This window comes from Lathyrus oleraceus, chromosome 3, assembly GCF_024323335.1.
Source record: "Lathyrus oleraceus cultivar Zhongwan6 chromosome 3, CAAS_Psat_ZW6_1.0, whole genome shotgun sequence".
NCBI lineage: Eukaryota > Viridiplantae > Streptophyta > Magnoliopsida > Fabales > Fabaceae > Lathyrus > Lathyrus oleraceus.
The window spans coordinates 454,614,814-454,630,411 of NC_066581.1; the positions used below are offsets into that span (position 1 = coordinate 454,614,814).

The 15,598-nt window shown below is 39.5% G+C and overlaps 2 protein-coding genes across 2 annotated transcripts; one reads left to right on the top strand and one right to left on the bottom strand.

Moving 5' to 3' along the window:
• Window positions 1-8,157: 8,157 nt before the first annotated feature.
• On the bottom strand, window positions 8,158-10,192 carry LOC127129381 (cyclin-dependent kinase A-1). The gene is made up of 8 exons (XM_051058583.1): window positions 9,979-10,192; window positions 9,656-9,898; window positions 9,317-9,431; window positions 9,083-9,241; window positions 8,836-8,999; window positions 8,650-8,740; window positions 8,505-8,558; window positions 8,158-8,392 (listed from the first exon to the last, which is right to left on the bottom strand). The coding sequence occupies exons 1-8, from the start codon at window positions 10,029-10,031 to the stop codon at window positions 8,318-8,320; spliced, it is 954 nt and encodes a 317-aa protein (XP_050914540.1). The 5' UTR covers window positions 10,032-10,192; the 3' UTR covers window positions 8,158-8,317.
• A 2,973-nt stretch (window positions 10,193-13,165) lies between these two features.
• LOC127131645 (uncharacterized) lies at window positions 13,166-14,461 on the top strand. The gene has a single exon (XM_051060557.1). The coding sequence runs from the start codon at window positions 13,166-13,168 to the stop codon at window positions 14,459-14,461; it is 1,296 nt and encodes a 431-aa protein (XP_050916514.1).
• Window positions 14,462-15,598: the final 1,137 nt, after the last annotated feature.

The window sequence follows — 15,598 nt, forward strand, 5'->3', positions numbered from 1 at the left end:
TTGTGCATGCTAACCAGGCGTCTATAATAGGGAACCTCCAGAGCCTACAAGCGTCCAACGCCTCGCTATCATCACGAGTCCAACAGCTCCAGATTTCCCTGAGTTAACCCCACCGAAGCCGAAGCCGTCATCCACGACATCAGGACCAGGCAGAAGAGGGCAGTGGAGGCCATCAGTAGCATATTGTCCAGGTGCTACCATTCCTTTTTACCTTTTATCGAAACATTGAGGATAATATTCGGTTTAAGTGTGAGAGAGGAACCTTATTGTTCTCATTTTTTAATTTGTTTTTGTTTTTTAGCTAGATTTACTGTTTTAATTTTATTACTTAGGACTTCATTTACTATTTTAGTTTGTCTATTGTGTCAATTCATGTGATGTCGAGTCTTTATACATGGTTTTCTGATGTTTATTAATTCTTCCATTTCATGAGCCATACAAAAAAAAATGAAAAAGAAAACAGGTGTTTAATTTAAAATTTTAGGCTATTAGACAGGTTAATGATAGGTTATAGAGACTTGGGAAAGCCCCCAAAAGATCAGTATCGTCTTAACAACGTAAGTATCCTAATTATAGAGATAGATTTGGATACACCATCTGAATTATCATCGAGTAAGCGGACCGATGCAAATAGGTGAATGATTCCACGTTAAAAATAAAGAAAAAGAAAAGCAAAAATCTGGAAAAGCAAGAAATAGGAAAAGGAATCTGCCTTCTAAGTTAGGTGACCCTCACCCAGTCATTCAGCCTGACAGTTGCTAAACCTCTAAGAATATTTCATATTCACCAAAATGTTTGACATAATATGAATCATGGTCACTAACAGGTTCGTTTGTCGTGTGTGAACAGATAACAGGCTTAATGTGATTGCGACTGAATGAAAAAAGACGAAAAATGGGATGAGTAAGTTAGGCCTAGGCATAATGATATGATGCAAATTGTTTTGTATAGGAATGAGATTTATGACCGCAAACACGGAATGTGTTGTTACGATGCCCTTAGTTTGCGAGTTAGTACCTATCAATATGGCCTTGAGCGAATTAGAGTCTTTAGCCTAGAATAGTTGCATGAGCACCACTGTTTTTCTTCATATGCTCATAAATGTTTGTTTAAGGATAATCAATGGTTTAAGTGTGGGAGATTTTGATAACACAAAAACTCACTACGTATTTGACTCGGATTGCACATGTTTTACCGTCCTTTTATTATCATTTCTACTGTTATGCTGATACTTTTCCTTGTTTTCAAGTACATAGCCTAGAAAAGGCCTTACTCGAAGAAACGAAGAAAAAAGGAGAAAAAATAGAGGAAAATGAGTAAAATGTACACATGACGTTCAACATGGTGTTCGCCATATAGGTAGTTGTGAGAAAGATGACGTGTCCCACGTCCCAACGGTCACAAAGACTAAGTCTAGCCATTTTGGGAACATGGAAGACGCCATCCCTACATGGTGGTCACCATCTTTGATTTTGGTGCTTCGGTCAAAGGCAGTTGGAGATTCACTTCCATGACCACCACTTTTATCTCACACGAACGCAGAAGGAGTTACGTGATTCTCTAGGTCTAGTACTAGTATAAATAAGACATAAAGTTTATAATTTTGTGGGATCCAAACTTAGTTACAGCATAGGCCATATATTCACATTGTTAAAGCGATAATTCGTCACATCGAGGGGTTATCGCACCATTGTGGTTATTAAGTTTGGAGCATCGTAGTCGTAGCATTTAATCTTACCGCCATTTACATTTAAGTTGGACTAGATTCATGTATTTGGAGCAGGTTTTTAATACATTCTGCATCGCTCTACTTACTTTACTTTACCGCATCACTTTACTTACTTTACTTTACCATATCACTTTACTTACTTTACCGCATCGCTTTACTTTGATTTACTTTCCTGCATCGCTTTACTTTCTTTTATTTCCTCGCACCGCTTTACTTTATTTATTTTTCGCATCGCTTTACTTTGATTTATTTTACTTCCCGCTTGTTGCTTTTCGTGCAAAAATCTATTTCCAAAGCTCTACATTTATTACAAGTTCTTGTTGAAACCCAATCGCACACGTATCACTTTAATATGTCATACATTACTTTTCAGTTACATGTTTTATCGTTTACCGTAACCATGTCCAGCCAAGTCATTAGTGCTGGAATGTGAGGACCGTCGATTCGACGATACTCCATATGTTGTCTCTGTAAGAGTGCTTTTGAGGTTGTTTTGACTTTAATAAAATTTTCCTGTGATTCATTTGATCGGTTACTACGAAAGTAGTACCGTGACCAAGTCGGGTAAGATCGAAAGGCGTTTGACACTTATGATAAAAATTGGTTAGTTTTTTATTAATAAAAATAGCAGAAGCACTTTGTTAATTAATTAGGAAAGTTTAATATTACTAGAAGGAGATTTTGAAACTATTTTCGGACGCGTTTATAGGTTTAGAATCCAGTTGTCCAAGCATATGCCAGAAACCCTTTTAAGTTAAAGTTTTCAATCAAAATTATATTTCAACTGAGTTAAAGAGGTGATTATATAAAAAAGATTTTCTACTTTAACGCAAGATGCGACCAGTGCATCGTGAGCGGGATGGTATAGATTAAAGATAAAGTCTGGTTCCGAAAAATTGAAACTGAAGGTTCCTTTTTAATTAACTCTTTTTCAAGGAAGAAAATATTGCCCCATAGGTAGTTCTAATTAGAGATGATAGGAGTATTGTTGATTGATGTGATCCACGTTCCAGTATTACATCTTTGAATTCATTTAAACATTATTATTTTCATTCTGTTTTCTTTCCAAACGTTCTTGATATCGCCTTAGATAAACACTGTAACAACAGTTAACGATAGATTGACATTTGGTCTCTGTGGGATCAATAATCTTTTAAATCACTCTGACGTACTCCGTATACTTGCGGAAAACACGCATCATCTGGCTCTCCAGCTCCTAATTTATGCTTCCACCAACTGGTCATCCCCATACTACCTTCACCCAGGTAATCTCCTTACCATGCACCTGTTTCACTTCCCGATCCTTTATCTGCATGAGTGATGCCTCAACAGTCGGGTTCTCTCTCACCTGCACATCTTCTACTTGGATCACATGAGACGGATCCGAAATATATCTCCTCAACTGAGACACATGAAACACATCATGAAGATTAGCAAACGGTTGTGGCAAGGCGATCCAATAGGCAACCTCTCTTATCCTCTGTAAGATCTTATATGGACCAACAAAACGTCGCGTGAGCTTTCGAGACTTTAAAGCTCGACCAACATCATTATAGGAGTGACTCTAAAAAACACATGATCCCCGTCTTGGAACTCAAGTGATTTTCTCCTCTTATCATGGTAACTCTTCTAGAGACTATGTGAAGCTTTCATCTTCTCCTGGATCATCTTGATCTCCTCAGAAATTTGATGCACAATCTCGGGTCAAATCACCGCACTCTCACATAATTTATACCAACACAGAGGTGTCATAAACCTCATACCGTACAATGCCTAAAACAAGGTCATTCAAATACTTGAATGGAAACTGTTAACGTAAGTGAACTTAATCAACGACAAGTAGCTATCCCAAGCACATCCTTGTTCTAGCACACAAGCCCTCAACAGATCCTCTAAGGATTGAATGGTTCTCTACGTCTGATTGTACGTTTGCAGATGATAAGCAGAACTCAACTTCAGTTTAGTACCCAATGCCTCTTGTAAACTCTTCCAAAACCTTGACGTAAATCTCAGATATCTATCTGAGACAATGCTCGATGAAATACCACTCAGACTAACAATCTTCTTAATATACAACTCGACTAACTTTTGCAAAGGATAACTTATCTTAATCGAAATAAAATGAGCCGATTTAGTCACCCTTTCAACAATAATCCAAATGGAATAACATCCCTTTGTCGTCTTCAGCAAATTTGTCACAAAATTCATGGAAATGTTATCCCACTTTCACTCAGGAATACTCAACAGTTGCATCAAACTCAACGACTTATGATGTTCAATCTTCGACTTCTGAAAAGTCAAACAAGTATAGACGAACTCAACTACTTTCTTCTTCATTCATGGCCATCAAAACATGTTCTTCAAGTCTTGATACATTTTAGTGGCACTATGATGAATACTCAAACTACTCCCATGACCTCCCTCAATAATACTCTTCTTAAATTCTGGCACATCTGATGCACAAACCATGTCTCTAAACCTCATCACACCATTCTCGTCAACTCTGAAATCACCTATCTTACCTTGATTGATTAACACTAGCCGGTCAACCAATCCCACATTGATCTTTTAACCTTCTATGATCTCTTCAAGGATACCACTGATCAACTTCAACATACCCAACTTCACACTATTAGGGGTCTCTTTCACACACCAAACTCATATCTCTGAATTTATCGATCAATTATAATTCTCGAACTCTAAACATCGACATATATAACGACTTCCTACTCAATACACCAGCTACGACATTGAGTTTACTAAAATGGTAATTCAAGAAAATATAACACTACATGTATATACATACATATAATACAAGAGAAACTCCCTTTGCCCCCACCCCCACCCCACCCCACCCCACCAAAGTCCATACATGAACCTCTTACTCTTACTCAAAGGTCCTTTACCTTCGGGGAGAGGTTGATAGAGACGAGACTAATCCACCCGTGAATGACACATTTCACGTCTTTTCTTCGATGGTAGCAAACAAGTTGTTAAGCGTTGTTAGTGCTTTTCATTTGCTTCTCAAACTTATTATTAGAGTTATTAAGCAATAATAGAAGTTAGGCTTAACCAATCCTAACATGTCAATTAGAGATTGGTTTATTAGTTTTTTATGTTGAGCTGTCATTTCAAGTCCCACATGTAACTAACTCATTATGAATTTTCTTCAAGAAAATGCCATAGATTCATCTTATTCTCTCAAATATCCTCTATTTATCATTCTCTTATATGGTATCATGAGCTTGTGATCTATCATAACCATGATTTCCACTGAGACTGCTCAGTCATTTCCACCGCAAGATGGAATTCTTCGAAGAACATTGAAGCTTTATCCTTGAATGCATTCAAAACCTTTGCTCAACAAATCAGTATCAAACTCAGCAATACGAACTTTCTTTCCTGGAAGCAGCAATTTTAAGGCATCATTAGAATTCACAAGTTGCATCGTCATCTCATGAATCCTGCAATCAGTCCCTGATACCTTACAACTGAAGATCATGCATCTGACACCGAAAAACCCAGCGTATCTGCTATTAGATTCACTCCTATTTAGGTGGCTTCTCACTACACTCTCGGATTCAGTTCTTCCTCGCGTGGTGAAGTGCGTTCATTCACATGAAGTTTGGACCGTAATCGATCAATTAGATGGCACTCAGATCTATGCGAAATCGAGACAACTTTGCTATGAACTTCGTTGTATTGAGAAAGGCAATTACACTATTACACATTATCTAGGTTGAATTCAACATATTATTGATATTCTCGAATAGATTGGAGATCTGATGTCGCATTGTGATCAACTTGAGGCGATTCTTGATGGCCTACCTATAGAGTATCAGGCACTTGCGTCAATTATTCGGTATGGTGATGAACCTTGTGGATTCATTGTTGCTGAAACAATGTTATTGTCACATGAGGCATGTTTGGACAGAGCACCTCACTTATCACCTCAAGATTCTCTCTCTGTTGACCTTACACAAGGTAATGTTACACCTACCTCACACTCCACTGTTTCCATAATTCCTGACACACCTTCACAGCTATTGAGTCAAGAATCACTACCACAGTTTGATGGAACTCGCGGTGGTCGTGGTGGTAGATCTTTCAATTCTAGAGGTGGTGGTCGTAATGGTGGCAAGTCTCATGTGCAATGTCAAATTTGCTCCAACATTGGACATGATGCTAAAGTATGCTACTACATGCTTGCTATTCAACCAACACAATCCAACCAATGGCGTATTCCAGCCATCCATACTCTACCTCAATCAAACCTTATGAGTCATTGGCATAATGCTGGTCCTCACTAACACTTTACCAATCAATAGACAGCTCCTCCTTCTGTCTCACAATGGCGTGCACCTCCACCGGGCTTTGCTCTAAGACCTACAACATCACCTTATGCATCTTTTTTAGCCAAACAACCTCAAGCTTATCTAACTGGTAATGACACAAACAATGGTCACACTGCTGCATCTTAGTGGTACCCTGTCTCAGGAGCAACACATCATGTGACTCACTCTACTGAAAACTTTCTAGACAACATATCCACTTCAAGTTCTGACCAAGTTATGCTTGGTAATGGTCAAGGTTTGTCCATTACATCTATTGGATCTACTTCATTTCAATCTTCACACAAACCACACGTTACACTCACATTGAATAACATGTTACTAGTGCCTTGTTAAATCTCAAGCTACTTCTGAAGTTCTACTACAAGGAGCACTGGGAAAGGATGGGCTCTACTCTTTTGATTCCCTACAAGCTACCTCACATCCCTCTATTAAGAAAACTTCACCTATTGTTCACACACTCACTAGTAACTATTCAGTTTATTTGAATTCATGTACAACTAAAAGTGCCACTACTTTATGACCTTCTTTGTATGCACAGTAGCACAACAGATTGAGGCTTCCTCATCATGAGGACTTCAAGGTTGTCCTATAAAGATGTAATATTCCCATTCCTCACCAATCTAAACTTGATTTTTTCATCACTGTCAAATTGTTGTGGCGGTCGAGCCTCGAACGAAGAAGAGTTAAGTTCTCTGGCTATATTCCCTGTAGTCTTGGGGACCTAACCCGTGAGAATAATTTTAAGGATACTTTACCAGGAGTTAGCCGAGCGGGTCTACTTCTTTCTCCCAATTTTCAGTTGTTTGTTCTTTAAGACACTGCTCAATGCAGCCTTGTTCGGTCAGTGGATGTGTGCCGGAGTGTTTCTCAATATAATCTCAAGCATCCATTCAGTGATAATCATGCACGAAGTACTCATGAAACATATTTTTTGTTGACCCATCGGATGCACCAACCAGGTTGTGTTTAACCGCATTATATCTTCATCTTAGGAAATCCTTGCTCAACAAGGCACTTTTTGCGGTATTTCCTACCTCAGGCCTGCTATATTCCGTTTTTACATCACAACCTCCTGGTGGAGATTCTACTATAGGTTTAGGAAGAGGTGTTGTACTTGAAGCTTCACTTGGATTATTTCGAATTTGTGAGCTTGATTATGTGAAAGGAGTAGACACTTAATCTTCCCCTAAGGGAGGAGTCTGAGTGATTGTTTCCGCTATAGTTCCCTTCTCGAGTAGAGAACGTAGTATTCAAACTTTATATGCTAATGTAGTATATTGTTTTTTAAACTTTTTAAAAATATCAAACACATTCAAATGTAGAAGCAACCCTCTAAAAAACTAACTCGCAAACTTAACAGAAAAGCTTCCCTAAAGGATAAGCAATTAAAAAGGCTATCCATTAATAGGCCTATTATGGATGCTAGTTTGACAATTTCTTACGGATCAATCAGTTCTATGGCTTACTGATATATTATATTAATTCTTGCACAATTAAGAAAGCATTAAAAGTCTTCTTATGCTATGCACCTTAAGCACTAGAAGGAATCCAGAAATAGGTTCACCCCTTAGATCGATCTTCTCTGCCAATTCTTTTTTGTTTTTTTCTTCCATTATCTTGGTGAATTGTTCTTCTTGTTAAAGCTTTTACGAAGGCTTTTGCTCATGCCGATTCAAAATACTCTCATAAAAATATTAAGTATCTCTTTTGTGTTCATACACTCATTTTCTTGAAGATGATGCAGAACGAAAACAATGAGACATGCCACCCTCAATAATTAAAACAAGCAGACCAAATAAGGCATAAAGGTGTTTCTTTTATGAAAGCTAAACGATGAATAATTGGAGGGAACATGCATTGCTTCATGTAAAGAACTTGGTTTTTGAACTTGAGACTCCTCCTACTCAATTTACACTTATGCCTACTAACTATATTTCAGAAACTTCATAAAAACCACTTTAACGCATCATTAATTCCAACATTATTTAACAGAAAATTCATACAATAACCAAACATATCAATGGAATACTTTTCATATGAAAACACAAAATGAACTAACTATGCTTATGTATGTCCAGGAAAGATCAAGGAATTACTAAAAATCAATGGTTTTTACATTTCCTATACCGTAAGTGCGTCGTATACCAGTAGGATACCTATTCTATAAGATTGTTCTGTTAAAAGTACACAAAGGAAGAGCTAGTAGTCAAAGCAAGAGCTTCATCATGGGTGGTCAATGTCGAAGATACGGATGGTCAAGAGCTTCATAAGCTGAAATCCTGCTATTTGGGCACAGGCAAAGCATTTTCTGTTCAACACAAACACATAAACTATCAGTTGATCAATAAAAGAGTTAAGTAATTTAGGCACCGATTCTCAAAGAAACGTAAACAGTAATGTGTAGGAGGCAGTTAAGTTACCGAAAGAAGATCAAGACCAACAGGTTCAAGGGTAGGGAACTCTTCAGCTAGGTCCTACAAAATCAATTAGTTTCCATACATTGATTATTGGATGGCCAGAATTTATGAAGTGAAATGGAACAAAAATCACAACATTAATGAATACCTTTGGCTGTATTGGAGGGTTAAATGCTTGAATAAATTTGCATATAGAAGACACGCCGGGCCAAGTTTCTTCTGTTGGCGTACCTAACAAACTTTACATAGAAAATATCCAATTAATGAATTTTGTTTGTTTAATAATACATGCAGAGATATCATAGAAATAGTTATTGTGTTTTGAGGAAATTACCAAAATATCTCAGCCAATACCCTATGCTCCTCTATAGCATTGAACAGAGGTCGGCGCTTAATGATGTGAGCAAACATGCAGCCCATAGACCAGATATCAATTGCGGTCGAGTAATTGGTGGAGCCCATCAAAAGTTCAGGTGCTTTATAGGAAGGATGACCCTGCTGCAAATCGAAATTACAAAAACATTACTTTGAATGGGTAGTTTGAAGTATCCTGGGTATGTAAAAAAGAGAAAGTATCATACACTAGTAGAAGTTTTGGGTGCACGAATACCACATAACTTCACTACAGGAGGTTCCTCTAGGGTGTATTTAAAGAGAATGCTAAAAGGATCGATATCTGCGTGTACAATGTTGTGAGAATGGAGGTATGCCAGTCCAGAAAGAGCTTGACGTAGAACAGACTGCAAACACAAATTTGAGGTATGAATCAAAGCAGTGCAGTAGAAACAAACAATAGTTTACTAAACATGACTTACTCTTTCAAGTGTGTCAATGCTAAGCATGGGATTGGTGATGTATCTTTCAAGATTTAGGTTAACATTCTCAAAAACAAGATACACATCTTCCTCAGTAGCCACAACTTGAAGTAGCCTGTAGATATCACACCAAACATATATAATAACTATTTAAATACAGTCTGCGTGAAGAAAACGGTATCAGAAGATGCCGATACTGTTATTCACCAATTTTATGTTAAAGAACAAATTATGGTTAATCACATGCAATGACCGCAATCACTATAGCAACACGACCAAAATGGTAACTAATTACTGGAATTGAATCAAAACATGAGTTGAAGAAAACAAAGAATTGACCTGACGATATTGGGATGGTCCAAATCTTTAAGGATAGAGGCGTGATTCAAAATGGAGGAAGGGATTCCGTTGATGATCTGGTCTTGAGGAATGGGGAGAATCTTGACAGCGACTCTCTCATTTGAAAATCGCTGAATGCATGAGATGACATTGCCGAAACAAGACAGGGTGTCAATTCGGACCCGTTCAAGATCTCTGTAGAACCGAAATAGGAATTCCGCTTGATTTGTTGATAGCTTCGGTCTGCATCACAAGAAAATGAATCACAGAATTTTGGAAGAACGGAGAATCAAAGCTGAAATTTGGAAAGTGTAAATACTCACATGGCGATGTCATGTTCGTGCCATTTTAGATCCTCTAGTTTGTTGATTCCCATTTCAGAGAGAGAGAGAGTGAGAGAGAGAGAGAGAGAGAGAGAGAGTTTCTGAGAAAGACAGAGAGAACAAGTGAGAGAGAATTGGAAAAGTGAGGTAGTTACTGTGAGTCGCTTTTATTTCCCTCCAAATCGTTATTATCGTTACATTTAGAACCGTGTGAATCGCCCAATGAAAGAGAGAGAGAGGTAGTTACTACTGTGAGTCGCTTTATTATTGCTTTTTATTTCCCTCCAATTCGTTATTATCGTTAGCTTTTAGCTCCGTGTGACTCGCTCAATAAAAAAACAAATCTTAAAATTATTATTATTATTATTATTATTATTATTATTATTATTATTATTATTATTATTATTATTATTATTATTATTTTCAATATAAAAAAATGTTTGTATCTTGGTTATATATTTCACAAAATATAAAAATAAAAAAATAAATTTAAAATTTAGGCAGGAGAATAAATCATCCCAAGATCTCTATGCCCCTCCTATTTTATCGGAAGAGGAGATACATGTCAATTTGTAAAGGAGGGATTGTGTTGAAGAATTTATTCGGGTCCTCTTGTAGAATGTAGGTTGTAAGTCTAACGATGTTGAGGTGTGTGACATTTAAATGTTTGATGTCGGTCGAGTGCATCGTTGTATGAGTGGGTATATGCAAAAGTGGTAGGAACTTCTTCGCCTTTGAGCACAAAGGTCGTCCTGCGTGATACTGGCACTGTGGTTGGCGATTCTTCGGAGTGATTGGTCTTTCAGGTGGAAAAGGAGAAAAGGATATCGAACTCTTTTGACGACTACATGGTTTCGTTCTATGAGAGCATATTTATAAGGATATGATTTCAGCTTCCTGTTTTCTAAGTTTGAGGTAGCCGTCCTAAAACATTTAAAAAGTTGTTCCTTCCCAGATTCATCTGGGGTCTTGGGCATGTATAAGGTTTTTTTTAAGTGTGTGACAAATACAAATCTTAGAAGCCCTCTCTTAACTTGTTTTTCGATCATTTCCGTCTGAGGCACACATCCCCATATATCTTTCGCGACCAGGGGATTCTTCAGCTTCAGCCGGTCAGCCCCACACGCACAGATGGACGAGGACGATTTCTTGAGACAATTTCTTTTGGTGTAGCCCTCACCCCCATAGCTCATTCCGCTTTCTATTTGGTGAAGGCCCTCACCCCCATAGCTCATTCCGCTTTCTATTTGGTGAAGGCCCTCACCGCCGGGTTTCGTATCCAAATTACTGGTCTAAGATCTAATTTAACAGGGGCCCTGGTGAGGTTCCCCCCACCGAATCGAGGAAGAGGAGGATTGATACTTGTACTATCTTGAGTGCAATTAATCTCAAGGAGAGGAGAAAACCCTTTAATGAGGACAAAGTCTTCAGGGTTTTTTTACATGTGTGATTGCGTTTTGCAGATATCATGGATAAAATATGAAAGCTAAACATGTTTTACAATCTTGTCGATGCTCAGGGCATCGAGGTTGTGGTGAATACTGGGACTTCTTCTTCTGCCCTAACTCCTGCCCCAACCCTTTATTCTACTATGACTATAGCAACTTTGACTCTTGTTCTCGAGGTGGATTATCTTGTAGATGCTTCAGATACTTTGGCGGTAGGGGAGCCAACTTCACCTCCGTATTCAACAAAGAGGGTCTGGGAGGAAGAACAACCATATCCTTGGACTGAGATTCATTTTATTGTGTTTTATTTCTTTATTACTTTAAATATTTGCGAACAAATATTGTGGTATTTCTGAAATAAATGACTGAAACTAACCAAGAGTTTTGCAAACAAGATGCATCCATACATGCATTCATGCATTTTCAAAATAGAGTCTCACTCCGCCCTTTCTTCCTCCAGTTTCACGCTGAATTTTCAACACAAGTACAATACTCACACCCGAGCAAGACAAAGAATGGCTGAACAAGAGCAAGAGAGCGCCCAAGTTAGAGCTGAACTAGACGAAATCAAGGGTGGCATGTCCCAGATGTGAGAAATGCTGCAAGCTTTAACCTTCCGGTTTGAGGTTCTGCAAGAGACCGTGATTTCAGAGACCACGGGCCCAGAAGTGGAAGTCCAACCTCAGAGGACGTTACCCTCAACCCTTCCTCCATATGGGTTACCTTATGACTTTGTCCCTCGAGCGGAAGCAATGCACGACATGGGGCAATCTGTCCAACAAGCCGTGCCATTTCTGGTTTACACCGACGCACGCCCAATCATCCACACTGTTGTTCCACCAGCTGCCTATGCTAGGCATATTCCCCACTATGAAGATCAACATCACATGTATCAGACTGTCGACTCAACCGTTGCTGGTGACGAAGTAAGGTTTGAGGGTTTCAGAGAAGTAAAGGAGAACATACAGCTCCTTGAGAAGAAGTTCCGAGATTTAGAAGGGGACCACGTATTTGGATCTGCCGCCAAAGAAATGTGCCTTGTATCTGGGTTGGTGATTCCGGCCAAATTCAAAACTCCAGACTTCGACAAATACAAGGGGTATACTTGTCCAAAGAGCCATCTCATCATGTATTACCGAAAAATGGTTGCACACGTGGAAGACGACAAGCTGATGATCCACTGCTTTCAAGATAGCTTGAGTGGGGCTCCTTCCAAGTGGTATTTAAGTCTGGATCAGAATAGGATCAGGTGTTTCCAAGACCTGTCAGACGCGTTCATAAAACACTACAAATACAACATGGACATGGCGGCTGACAGAAGACAGTTGCAAAGCATGTTCCAGCATGACAAGGTGTCCTTCAAGGAATATGCTCAGAGATGGAGAGAATTGGCTTCTCAAGTTGAACCACCTCTAGCTGAGGAGGAATTGGCTGAACTATTTATCGACACTACCCAACCCCAATTCTACAAGAAGATGGTTGGAAGTGCTTCCTTGGGATTCTCCGAGCTTGTGGATATAGGAGCTCGCGTTGAATATGGTGTAAGAAATGGCAAACTGGTGGTTGTAGCTGGAACTTCAAATGCTAATCCAAAGAAGTTCTCTGGAGGGTTTCCCAGAAAGAAGGAAGGGGAAACAAATGATGTGACTGTTGGCCAAGGAAGAGCTCCTCCAAGAAGGACACCACAATAATATTCACCTCAGCAGTATGTTCAACAACCCTTTCCCTATCAGCAGCCCATGTATCCCGTCCAGTACGCTCCGCAACCGTACGTAGCTGTTGTGACGCCCGCATTCAATCAACAACCTGCTCAGGCTTATCAAGTGCCTTCAGTTTATCAACCAGCTCCAGTTCAACAACATGCTGCGGCTCCTCCAACTTATCAACAAGCACCAGCAGCTCCTATTTATCAACAACCGAGAGCTCAAGCGCCAAGGAAAAATGCTCAAAACCAGAATATGAGGCAAGGGGATAGGGTGACCTTCAATCCAATCTCAATGTCGTACACTGAGCTTTATCCCTCCCTGTTGAAAAAGGGTTTGGTGGTTCCCAAACCTATAGGACCTCCACCTGATCTTCTTCCTCCATGGTACAACCCTAATTCACACTGTCCTTTTAATGAAGGTGTCCCCGGGCATGACCTAGAGGGTTGTTACGCTCTGAAGCATAGGGTGTGTGAACTGATTGAAAACAAGATCTTGTCTTTTAAAGATATGGGACCGAATGTGAAGAACAATCCTCTTCCTCCCCATGGAGATCCTGCAGTAAACGCCATTGAAGATGCCTTTGTTGGTGTTACGGTTGATAAGGTGGATGATGTCAAGACTCCTTTGGCAGCATTCCATGCCCGATTGGTGGAAGTTGGCCTGATTAATGTTAATCATGAAAATTGTGAAGAGTGTGCCACATACCCAAAGGGGTGTCAGGTGGTACGAGACAACATTCAAGACTTGATGGATAAGGGAGTGCTTCAAATCTCCAGTGTTGCGAAGAACGAAGATATGTTGGTAATTGAACCTTGCTTCAATTTACCCGAACTAGTTGAGATCCCATATTACAGTGGTGGAGTGGTCCCAGCGAATAGTCAGCCATCGCCTATTGAGATATGTATGCCCACGCCTTTTCCGTATGAGAGCACCAAGGCCGTACCTTGGAAATATGAGATTACCGCTGTGGATAAGGTTGTTGAAGGAAATGCAGATGTCAAAGTGACAAAAGCTATGAGTGAGGACGTCACCAATATTGCAGGAATGAGCAGAATGACCCGTAGTGGTCGAATCTATACGCCTGAATTCAATGTGACTCCTCAAGGGCCGACCAAGGAATCTACAGTTGTAACTCTCACTAAAGAACCCGGAGTGGTCCAATCCGAAGAAGTTGTTGAATTCTTGAGGCTAATCAAGAGAATTGACTACAAGGTTGTGGACCAGTTGCATCAAACACCATCTAAGATCTCTATTTTGTCTCTGCTATTGAACTCCCAAGCCCATAGGGAGGCTTTGTTGAAGGTGCTTGCTCAAGCTCATGTAATATAAAGCATAACAGTAGACCAATTTGATGGAGTAGTTGCAAATATCACAGCTTGCAATACTTTGAGCTTCAGTGGAGAGGAGTTACCTGAGGATGGACAAAATCACAATCGTGCTCTCCATATCTCGGTAAAATTCAAAGATGATGCTTTGGCAAGAGTTTTGGTTGATATCGGATCTTCTATAAATGTTATGCCAAAGAGAACACTCGCCAAGTTATCTTATCAAGGACCAATTATGAAGCCTAGTGCCTTGGTAGTGAAAGCTTTTGATGGTTCAAGGAGAACCGTGATTGGAGAGGTGGAACTGCCCATATTGATTGGTCCTCACGTATTCCCGATTAATTTCCAAGTCATGGATATTAATCCATCGTATAGTTGCTTATTGGGGCGTCCCTGGATTCATGTTGCAGGGGCAGTTACCTCCACCTTACATCAGAAAATGAAGTTTGTAGTGGACAATCAATTAATCATAGTTTATGGAGAAGAAGACTTTGTGGTCAGTCACCTTTCATCCTCCAGGTATATCGAGGCTGATGAGGACGCTTTGGAAACTTCTTTCCAAGCTCTTGAAATAGCCAATGCCACTTTTGTGGAGATGAAGGACCCGGTTAGGAAAGCTTATTCATCTTTCGCTTCTCTGAAAAGTGCAAAGTCTAGCATTGAAGGAGGAAACCCTGAAGGTTGGGGACAGCTTATTGATATTCGTGAGAAGCATGATCGCTTTGGTCTGGAATATGTGTCTTCCACTGCGAAAGGAGCCCGAGTCTCTGCAAAGGACAACACCCGAAGCATCTAGGAAGTATTCCTTAGCACAGGATTCATCCATGGAGATCAGGTAAATGCAATTGAAGACAACACCGAAGACGAAGATGAGCCATGTTTGGTTTACCGGTGTGAGACAGCTTTGAACAACTGGAAGGCGGTTGAGATCCCCGAAATTTTTACTTTGTCAAAGTAATAATTATTGTATTTTTCCTTTCAAATCCCTAGCTCTGCCCAAGGCTAATGGATCATGTTGTAGGGTCCCTTTTCATTTTCAAATAATCATTATCAGTTAATGAAAGGCATTTTGTTAAATTCTTATTATTCATTTATTTTGCTTTCTCTTAAGAAAATGGAAATCGTTTCAAAAACAAAAAAA

Coding starts and splice junctions, on each gene's coding strand:
- LOC127129381 (XM_051058583.1), bottom strand. CDS start 10,031: ATGGGAATCAACAAACTAGAGGATCTAAAATGGCACGAACATGACATC. Junction 9,899..9,978: donor CACGAACATGACATCGCCAT/GTGAGTATTTAC, acceptor CTTGTGATGCAG/ACCGAAGCTATCAACAAATC. Junction 8,393..8,504: donor TTGGTCTTGATCTTCTTTCG/GTAACTTAACTG, acceptor TGTGTTGAACAG/AAAATGCTTTGCCTGTGCCC.
- LOC127131645 (XM_051060557.1), top strand. CDS start 13,166: ATGTATCCCGTCCAGTACGCTCCGCAACCGTACGTAGCTGTTGTGACG.